The 11,067-nt window shown below is 39.2% G+C and overlaps 1 protein-coding gene across 3 annotated transcripts; it reads left to right on the top strand.

Moving 5' to 3' along the window:
• Positions 1–4,363: 4,363 nt before the first annotated feature.
• Positions 4,364–10,522, top strand: LOC309800872 (uncharacterized protein). 3 transcript variants are annotated; one of them, XR_014293509.1, is made up of 4 exons: positions 4,364–4,535; positions 5,271–5,401; positions 8,671–8,735; positions 9,113–10,522. XR_014293509.1 is itself a non-coding variant. In XM_082615183.1 (4 exons), the coding sequence occupies exons 1-4, from the start codon at positions 4,428–4,430 to the stop codon at positions 10,044–10,046; spliced, it is 321 nt and encodes a 106-aa protein (XP_082471309.1). In that variant the 5' UTR covers positions 4,364–4,427; the 3' UTR covers positions 10,047–10,522. The 3 variants fall into 3 exon arrangements, 1 of the variants encoding a protein (XP_082471309.1); XM_082615183.1 differs by lacking the exon at positions 5,271–5,401 and having other exon boundaries at positions 9,110–9,252; positions 10,042–10,522; XR_014293510.1 differs by having other exon boundaries at positions 8,671–10,522.
• Positions 10,523–11,067: the final 545 nt, after the last annotated feature.

Raw genomic sequence — 11,067 nt, 5'->3', positions numbered from 1 at the left:
AGAAGCTAAGTAACATTGGCCAATGTAAGACTGCTAGTAAATTGCACAGCTGGAACCCAAACCCAGATCTGTGGGATCCAAAGCTCATCCATCTACTTTGTTATGTTGTCTGGATGCAAAGGAAGTTTTCTATAAGTAATTGAATGATGATTATTCAGGCAGTTTTATTGCAAGAAAGCTTACTGTGGCCTGCTCCACTGAATACTGATTATTTGACCAGGTTACAATGGGCCAAAGGAACTTTTGTAATTTTATTTCTTGGAAGTCCAGGATTTAGATAGAAAAAAAAATGTATCACTATGTAAAAACTTTCCTCACTTAGGAAAGGTTATAAGTTGACTAAAATAAAAAATATGTTTACGCAAATAAAAGAGCTCCATGCAGTGTTGGTTTAAAAAGGTAGAGACTCGTGTGCAATACGTTGGAATATGTCTTAGAATGCAGTGGGGTGAGTGATAATAGTAGGGAGATATATTTGCAGAATATCCTCTTTAAGTTAATATGGATTCTATTATCTGTCCTCTGTCTTCTTTTTTGTTTGTTTGTTTCCAGAAAAAGAAACCAGAATAGGACTGAAGATTTTTCTATTCTGCCTTGAACTTTAGGGGCAAATTGCAAGCATATTTTGAATACATTTTAGATGGGACCTATGAAATAGGGCCAAGTTCATGCACTGATTCTCTAAGTACATTGTCTTATCTCCCCCTCATGCTGACTGAACAGAAAAGAAACTTTTTTTTTAGCTTTATATTTTGGATTCATTTAGTTGACTAGATTTCAAATCTTGCAAGCAGTGATTTTAAAATTATTTTTGAAGTCTTTTTAGAGAGCTCTTACCACTTAAAAATAATTTTGGGGGGAGGGGAGGCAAGAAAATTCCAAAGCATTGTTTTTGGCTTTAGGTTTTCAAAGTTTCTGGTGCTGGTATCTGGCCCACTTTCAAGGATCATGGGCATCTCCTACATGATAGCCTCTTTGTGGGCAGTAGCCATGTCTAGCACAATGTTGTAAATCCCTAGAGTGAGGGGAAATTTATGGGTTCCTCATTTACAAAAGATAATTATAGGAAGAAACAGGAGAAATAATTTTTCTTAGCCAAGACACAGAAGTAACCTAAATGTCCGTCCACAGATGAATGGATAAAGAAGATGTGGTACATATATACAATGGACTATTACTCAGCCATAATAAAAAGAATGAAATAATGTCATTTGCAGCAACATGGATGTACCTACAGATTATCATACTAAGTGAAGTAAGTCAGACAGAGAAGGACAAATATCATATGATATCACTTACATGTGGAATCTAAAAAAAAATATTACAAATGAATGTATTTATAAAACAGAAATAGACTCACATACATTGAAAACAAACTTATGGCTACCAAAGGGGAAAATGGGCAAGGGAGGGATAAATTTTAAAAAATAAAAAAATAAAGTACATTTCTTTTAAGCAGCATAAAGTTGGGATATGCCTTTTTATATAGTCTGACAATCCCTGCCTTATAATTGTAGTGTTTGTCATTTACATTCAATATGATATTGTTGGGTTTAAGTCATTTGAAGTTAATAGTGGAGCTTATGACAGACCATCTTTAACTTCAACATGGATGAAGGCATATTTATATTCCCACAGTTTGTTAAAAACTGGAAATAAGAATTTGTCAGTTTGTCACAAAACAAAACAAAACAAAACAAAAAAATCTACCTACCTATCTTCTTACATTTGCCTTCTAAAGTGCTAACCTACAAGTAACTGCAGTATTTAACAAGAGTGACCATAAATTAATCCTATCTTCTACTATAGAAGTGGAAGACTACTTTAAACAAGAAATATATTAATGGAAAGTTCTCAACTTTTATAGACAGTATTATATGTTGTGTGTAAATTTTGTTTAATAAATATCTGTTAAATTGCAAAAAACTAGAATTTTTAGAAAAAATCAAAGTTTTTAAAAGTTCAAATCAAAGGAAATGGAAAGGGTGTGAAAAGAAGGTAACAAAAACTACTGACAGGGCTTCCCTGGTGGCGCAGTGGTTGAGAGTCCGTCTGCCGATGCAGGGGACGCGGGTTCGTGCCCTGGTCCAGGAAGATCCCACATGCCGCGGAGCAGCTGGGCCCATGAGCCATGGCCGCTGAGCCTGAGCATCCGGAGCCTGTGCTCTGCAACAGGAGAGGCCACAACAGTGAGAGGCCCGCGTACCGCAAAAAAAAAAAAAAAGGATTTAGGGAATTCGAGTTCACAGTTGAGACCCAAATGAATGACATGGAAGATCAAGTTGAAGGCCATTCTAAAGCCCAGAGCAAATATTCAAACCTCACCCTTAGTAACACAAAGAGCCAGGAATAAAATCCCCTTGGGGTGAGACTGCACAAAACATTGTGCTGGATCTGCTGTGAAGCTCCCCAAAACTCCAGCCACTGTGACCAATTCCAAGGGGAGGAGTTTGGATCACGTGAGTTCCAGACTCAGATTCTCTTGGTGGCTTTTTAGCCTTTCCATCATCCTGAACCTTGGAGATTATTTCCATCCCTCTCTTCCCTGGGCAAGCAAGCTGCTGGTGTTTTTGTGTCAGCTACAAGGGCTGTGTTGAGGAGGGTGAGGGAATGTGTAAGAAAGGGGCAGATTATTCCCAGAGAGCTCCACCCAGAGATTCCCAGGCAACATTTCTCCACAAACTTTCTTCTCTAGGAACTTGCTTATGCTTCAGTTGCCTGTCCACTGGCTCATGAGCCTTCCATCTGCAAGTTCAATTGTGAAGTCTACAACACCCCCAAATAAAACTCTAGTCCCCTGAAGGGAGCCATCAGGGTCTGTGTGTGTGTGTCATAAGCAGACTTGATCATTGCACGGACCTGGCACAGGCAGAAGCCAGCTCCATTCCAGGACCACGTGACACGGGCAGGGTTACTCACTTAGCTGCCCTCCAGCAGGGGCAGCTGGGGACACCTCCCTGGAGTGGAGTGACCACAGCATTTATCACTGGGCTGACACAGCTGGAACCTCTCTCTCCCTAAAAAGGTAATCTGAAGCCAGGACTGGGGTTGGGAGTGTCCATTAGACCCATCTATGGCTGCGAGAGCACAGAAACTACGCCTCACCTGGGAAGCATGAAAGGTGAGTAAAGCTTAGGTCAGTGGCTCAGAAACTCAGAATGAAACATGACTTTATTCCAGAAACTTGGCTGACTGGTGGGGCTTGGTGTCCAGAACCCCAAGGGAGATCCTACTCAGCCACCTAATGAAAACATTTTCATTTCAGACTTGCATGCATTCCATCTCACTGATTTCAATCCCATCTTTATTTTGTTTTTGTCATTTCTAAGGTCTGTCAATTACTGATCCCTAACTAGAGGAGTGACATAGCACAGTCTTAGAGTGGGTTCTGCCTGATTTCCTGGTCAAGGAATTTCCCTTGTCTGAGGTGATATTTTGTCTCTCCACATTATAGGTTTGTACCTATCTAGTCCTGTCCACTGATCTTTCTGTCATTTATGAATATGGTTTCACCTCGTCAATGTGCTCCTCCGCAGCACGAGCCTCCTCTTATGGTCCTAATTCCCCACGGCATCCAGCACACTGATAAGCACTTGGTGGATACTTACTCAACTCTTGTTGCGTGGTTGTTTACAATCTTAAAGACCCAAGGGGAAAGGAATTTCACAATCTCGCCAGTTACCAAATCCAAGATCTAAATTCACTTAGAGAGAGCTTTGGATAGCAAAACTAAAGCCTTCATTTTGCATGCCATCTCTTATTCAATTTCAAAAACAACATCTGTAGTTTAATTGGTTAATTTTCATCTGCTGGCCTCCTTGTTAACTCTGAGATGTTCTCCTGATGTTACCATGATAATGGTTCCTGGAGATTTACAATAAAAACCACTGTTGTTTGTACAGTGTTTAATCACTTATAAAGTGACTTCACAGGTATTTTTACCTAGTGCATCACACTCTATGGTCAGTGTAAATGCACCCTGTTGCCTTCAACTACGGGAGCATACTTGGCTCTGGGCCAGATGCTGCACTGAAATCCATGACATGTCTGTGGTGTGGTCTGATGGTCCTTTCAGCTCCCCATCCTGTTTTCTCTCACAGGCATTGCCCCTAATAAATGTTCTTGCTCATTTACCCCGTTTTTCACATCTGCTTCCCAGAGGACCCAGTCTCTCCAGCTTGGCTACAGTGCTCCCTTCTCTGGGTGCCTAGAGCACCCTGGATCTCTCTCCATCAGAGCACTGACCAAACTGCACTGAGCTGTCACTGACTGTCTCCCTATTAGACCTGAATCACTAACCATCATGTAATAAGACAGATATTGGAAGTGCTGAAGGAAGTGATTCATTTCACTGGGGAGCTGAGGCATAAGCAGTGGAAGAGTCAGAGGGCTTCTCAGTCGAGGTACATTCAGCTGTGCCTTGAAGGATGGGTAGAATCGAGGTAAAGAAAACGATGGCCAACGTTCAATGCAGAGGGAACAGAATGAGAAAAATGACGGTGTTTTGGAGCCTGATGACTATGTTGGTACTACTGGTATGTAAGTGCAGAGATACAACAGCTAGATTGGAAATGCCTTGCTGAATGGTTTTTATTTTATGCTGTACGTAATAGTTCTCAAGCAATTTTTTTTAATTGAAGTATAGTTGATGTACAATGTACTATTAGTTTCAGGTGTACAGCAAAGTGATTCAGTTATACATATATATATATATATATATTCATTTTCAGATCTTTTCCATTATAGGTTATTGAATATAGTTCCCTGTGCTATATAGTAGGTCCTTGTTGTTTATCTATTTTATATACAGTAGTGTGTATCTGTTAATCCCAAACTCCTAATTTATCCCTCCCCCCATTTCCCCTTTGGTAACCATAGGTTTGTTTTCTACGTCTTTGAGTCTATTTCTGTTTTGTAAATAAGTTCATTTGTATCATTTTTTCAGGTTCCACACCTAAGTGATATCATATGATATTTGTTTTTCTCCGTCTGACTTACTTTTTACACTATTTATAAGCACAGTGTCATCAAATACATCTTTTCCGTTATGGAACAATTCTCAGGGTGGGTGGGATGTCCTGTAAGAATCATTCTGGCCTGCATTGCCAATGTAGGTCCACTAGCCATATGTGGCTATGTAAGTTTTAATCTAAAATAATTTAAATTTAAATCAAATTAAAAATTCAGTTCTTCAGTCATACTAGACACAGGTGGCTAGTGGCTGAGAGCTGAGCAAGGCTTAAAGCCTGAATTTTGTCATTCTTAACCAGGAGCTATCTCCACTGGATTTTCCACTTTTCCCAACTTCCTGCAGCTGGTTAGCAAGGAATCTCATTCATAGCCAGATCCTAGCCCCGTGGTGCCAGCAGTGACATAAAGTGCAAAGATACCAGGATCTAAGGTGAGGTGACACAGGTTTGAATCTAGCACTGACATTTAGGAGCTGTAGAGCTTGTGGAAATCAATCATATTCTCTGGGTCCCAAGTTCCTCGTTGATAAATGGAGATGATGCATTTATTTTCATCTATTTCACAGTGTCAAAAAAATCTAAACTTTTAAAAATCAAGTTAACGATATGATTATATCTTACATAGAGAACATTTTTTAAATTTTTTCCTGTAATTATAAAATAATACATGATTGCTATAAATAATTTGCCAAAAAAGTAATGAAAAGATTTAGAGACAAAAGCATTTAAAAATAAAAATCATTTCTTGCAAAAAATTTCACAAGTGAGTCTAAATTTTACAACAGTGGCCCTCAACCTTGGTTGTATATTAGAATTTCTTGGGAATTTTTTAAAAATCTTGTTGCCCTGCCTACCTAGACCAATTAAACCAAGATTTCAGAGGGGTAGAACCCACAAATGAATAGTTTTTGAAATTCCTCACATGATTTCAATGTACAAGCATGATTGGGAGCTAGAATTCTGGAAGGATAGCTCACCAAATTATAAAAAGAAATTACATATACCACAGGTATGTAAAGAAAAGACACACATGACAAGCTATTCATTCATGCCGGGAAAATAACAGTTTTCACAAATGAATAGAATATGTGCAAAGTTATAGACCTATACCAATCATTGTTAAGGTCCAGATAAAGCTGATTTGTAAGGAATTAGGAACTTATAGCAATCGACTTAAGATCTCATTTAGTTGGGGACTAGATGGGGACAGGGTGACCCTGAGTGTGCTCATTGTTGTTTGCTTTACTTCTGCCTGTATGGGGTGATATACACACTTATAAAGCAGAGCAAGAGGTCAGTTTTCCTTTTTTTGTAAGGAAATAGGTGAAGTACCTATTTGATGTCCCTTTCAACCTCAAACCCACTCCAAAGAGGTGACCCCTGATATTATAGATGTAATGTATATGCTTATACACACTACACACAGGCACACACACACACACATGCACACACATGCACATATAACACATGCACACACGTACCATATGCACATGCACACACACACATGCACTTGGGACTTTCACTAATAACTTTATCATGGCCATCCTTCCATATCAGGATATCAGGTTTATCTCATTTTTAATAGATACATAGTTTCATTGTTCCTGTACATATGGATTATTTTGATATTCCGTACTTGATAGTAAGGTTTTCCCTAACTTTTTTCTATTTCAAATAACTGTATGATAAACTCACTTTTATGTTTATCTTTAGCTTTTGAGCAAACACTCTTAAAGGATAAGTATCTAGAAGTGTGATTACTAGGTTGAAAAGCAGACACTGTCAAACTGCCCTCAAAAAGGCTGCAGCAATTTACATTTTTTTGTAAGAATGCAAAGAGACCATTTCACACACCCTCCTGGACTTTGGTCTTTTTCTAACTGGCTCACTTAATGGATATGTAAAAGTGCTTTGCAAATAATTACATGCTATACAAATGCAAGGTATTCTGACCAGTGACTTTTCTGAAAGGACCCACATCAAAAGAAGCCGCCCAAGCCTCTGAAGACATAGTACCATCCAGAGAGTTCTGCTATATGTCCTGTTGTTTTCTGGAAATAATGCTTTGGGACTCGGATGCTAATTTCTTAGGCCACGATGTCAGTCTTCAAGGATGACAGGGTTGTAAATAATGAGTGAGAGGGAGGGACCCTCTGACAGAGGCAGCTATCATGACTCTCAGGGCTTTTCTGCAAAATACTTGAATACTACAGCACACAGGCCCACGGGTGCCACCAGAAATGTTATTGAGTGAGCCTGGCAGGGAGCAATTTGGGAGGGCCTTGCCTCTGTTCTATCTCTGTTCTATCTATCTATGCCATCTACTTTCTCTCCTTCAAGACTTTTCAGTTTTATCATTTATTCAGGGTGTTGTGAAATGGAGGCCTCAGCATTTACTAACTCAGTTTTTTAAGAAGTGCAATCCTAAACAGGTGGACTGAAAGAGTGTCCCCTGTTGACTTTGGACCTAAAAGAAATGAAGTCTGACTCTAAACTCCTTTTTCTCTACTATGGGATCCACTCAGCCCAGCACCAGCTGGTGAAATCCTGATCCTCCTTCAAGAACCAAAGGACCCCTTTCATGTCCAATGGAGCCTTACCTGTTACAGAGTTGATCACTCCAGCCTCTGTCTTCCACACACTTCATTCATCCCTCCAAGAAATTATGTATACCCCAATAATTTACTTGTTTGCATCTTTCTCCGCCCCCATCTCCCAATTATGAATTCCTCAGGCTACATCTGGGTCGTATGTATCTTTGCATCTCTAGCTGGTAGCACCTGACAAGTTTGTTGAATGGATTTTTTTCTCATTTTGAATCTCTGCCTAGGTTGGCCATAACAGAACCAATAATATTCATACGGTATGTGACATAAACACTAGTGCTCACCAAATATTCCACAAGCTCTTGCATATTTCCCAGTCTCCCTTGCATTTATGATGGGATCATGAGACTAATTCTGGATCATGGGCATAAGTGGGAGTGAAGTAAGGCATGATATTTGCTGTCTGAGGCAGTCAAAGGGGGATGGAAGCTCTACGCATGCTCGCTCTCCTGCCGGAATGGCTGGAAGCAAAGAACACTGAGATAGTAAAGTTGCAAGATGGAAGCAACTCAAATTCTCAGCACTGTTGAAAGGTGGCCATCAAGAAAAGCAGGCTGACCTGTATCAGACTTTTATGAAAGTGAGAAATAAGCCTTGGGGATTTGGAGGTTTGGTGCCACAGCAAAACTTAGCTTACCCTGACTAACAGAAGTGAGTTTTACAAGTTGAAAATGTAGGTAGGAGAAAAGCTCATGAAACATGATAGCACCATTTGATAGTGAAATCTTTTCTTATCCTAGGACAAGTCAGGATTTGTGCCATGGACTTGAGGATTTCAAACCAAAATGGGGACACAACCATCCCCATTATATGGATGGAGAATCCAAGGCATAGAGAAGTGAAGGGATTGTCTTCTAGAATTATGAGTAAGAGTAGCATCGGAACACAGACCTAAATTTCATCTCAGCTATTTCTTATCACTCTTCCTGGATGGAATTTCCCCTCCCCTAACATTTGTGTCCTCTGAGGTTAGTATTCTAGGAATAAGACTGACCTATTTAGAAATGGGGCAGACTTTGCATCTCTGAAGATTATCTGTTTTGAAGCAACATGGTGGTAAAAAGGTTAACACTGAATTTGTATTTTATTTCCAGGCAGACATCCTGAGCCCTGGGGAAAGATTGCAGCTGCCCTGTGGCCCAGATAATGCAATATCAGGGTGAGCTAGTACATCTTAGAACATTCAGTTCTCCTCCCCTGAGACCAATTAAAATCTGTAGGCATCCTTCTTGTTGACCAGGCTGACTTACTAATTGAAACAGAACTGTGATATTTTCATCAGCTTTCTCTTAGCCCTCTTGGCCTTGCCAGCAGAGAGAAAGTTGGATAATCATAGGGCTTCAAGAATATGAGGCCCAGGGAACAGAACTCCTCCCACCTTAAACCACTACACCACCATTATGCATTGAACAAGATCCCCAAAAAGATGGTGCAAGATCCCCAAATCTCAGTCTCAGTTCATCTATATAAGGAGAAGCTAAATACCAAGATACCACTTCAGGATTCCTGATGAACAATAAATCTGTCATTTAGCAGCTGCTGCTCCAGTAAACCAGCTCCTGACCTCTGGCTACCTAGTGAACCATTCCTCTGCCTGATTGGGAAAGCTCCTAGTAACAAAGAACCAAATGCCTCTGAAATCCAACAAGATCCTCTTCCTCCTATTGAGCTAGAAGGTATTTCTTTTGCACATGCTAATGGCCTAGTAGTTAAGCTTAGAGATTGTCCCTAATAACATCCAAGCCTCTGGGAATGGGCTACACAATTTAGGTCGTGTGACCTTTTTCTGTTTCAGTATGAAGACCTCCTTGTTAGCACCCTCTGTGGAATTATTTCTTTATTAACTGAATGGCCCCAGAAGGTAGTCATTTGGGGCAGCATGTATTTCAGGTGTGAGGAAGCTTTGGTTGACAAAGTATCAAAACAAACAAATAATGAACAAACAACAAACAAACAAAAAACCCTCTAAGACAAAGATTTCAGCCTCAGGACCTATTTCTCAGTTTTCTAAATTGAAATCCAAGGCTGGGGCATGGTTGGGAAAAAGCTGTTTTAGCCTTGAAGCCGCCTCTACCAATGGCAGGGAGAGGTACCAGTATCAAGATAAGGGCCTTGGAGGAAGAGCAGGGGTGATAGAAGATAAACATACCTAACATTCTCCCAGGTTGCAGGGCTGGAACTTCCTAGAGAGGAGGCTCTCCCACACGGACTCACAGGCTGTCATGATGACCCAACCCAGCACCAAAGTTTAAGAACCTGAAATTCTAAGTCTGGAATCTGTTCCTCATTCCACCACTGTATTACATGTGACCTTGGGATAATAAACTAGCTTCTGAATGAATCTTAGCTTAGGAAAGGAGTAAGGACAAGATTGTCATAAATCTGGTAGCGAGAGGGACATGCAAGTGTCAGAGAATTTCTTCTTATAAATGGCAAATAGATTTTTGTCCTGTGTTTTTTCTCAGTATAGGCAAGTTTGGACTTCCTCAGAAACATCTTGCCCTAAACATACTTCAAGTCCTTCTGTGGCAACAGATCCCTCTTGGTGATGAGGAACCGAATGTGTCTCCTTAAATTTGGGGAGAAGAGAAAAATGTTTACTCTTATCATTTCCATTCAACTTTGTACTGGAGGTCCTAGCCAGTTTAATAGGGAAGACAAATAAATAAGAGCATACAGTTGAAAATGAAGAAGAAGAAAATTTGCTTGTATTGTAGACAACACAATCATCTTTATAGATAATCACAAAGAATCAAACATATATCATCTTTGATTTTCAAAATAGTTGGAAATGGGTAATTTTTATAACAAATGATGCTGGAACAATTGAATATCCACATATTTTCAAAAAATGAACCTTGGCTTTTACCTCAATAATATATAAAAATTAACTCAAAATGGATCACAGACTTAAACATAAATTGAAGTTATAAAACTTCTAGAAGAAATTAGAGGCAAAAATCTTTGTGTACTTGATTTAGTCAAAAATTTATTAAATAAGATATATAAAGTATACACTATAAAACATTGAACTGTATCAAAATCAAACACTTCTGCGTTTGAAAAACATTGTTAATAAAATGAAAAGGCAAGCCACATACTGAGAAAAAATATTTGCAAAATATGCATCTAATTAAAATACGGTGTCCAAAATATATAATGAACACTTACAATTCAGTAATAAAATGACAAAAAACTCAATTTAAAAATTGGCAAAAGATTTGAACAGACGCTTCACCAAAGATATACAAATGGCAAAGCATGTAAAAATAATTCACATCATCATAGTATATGAAGGAAATGTAAATTAAATCCACAATGAGAAACCATTACATTCCCATTAGAAAAGCTAAAATTAAGTGTTGCTGAGAATGTGGAAGAACTTGAACTCTCTTTTCTGGCTGGAATGCAAAAATGGTATAGCCACATTGGGAAATAATTTGTTTCTTATAAAGTTCAGTATGCACATACCATATGACTCACAATTCTAT

The sequence above is a fragment of the Mesoplodon mirus genome (assembly GCF_964341445.2).
Source record: "Mesoplodon mirus genome assembly, chromosome: 3".
Taxonomy (NCBI): domain Eukaryota; kingdom Metazoa; phylum Chordata; class Mammalia; order Artiodactyla; family Ziphiidae; genus Mesoplodon; species Mesoplodon mirus.
This window is presented reverse-complemented; position numbering and strand designations above follow the sequence as displayed.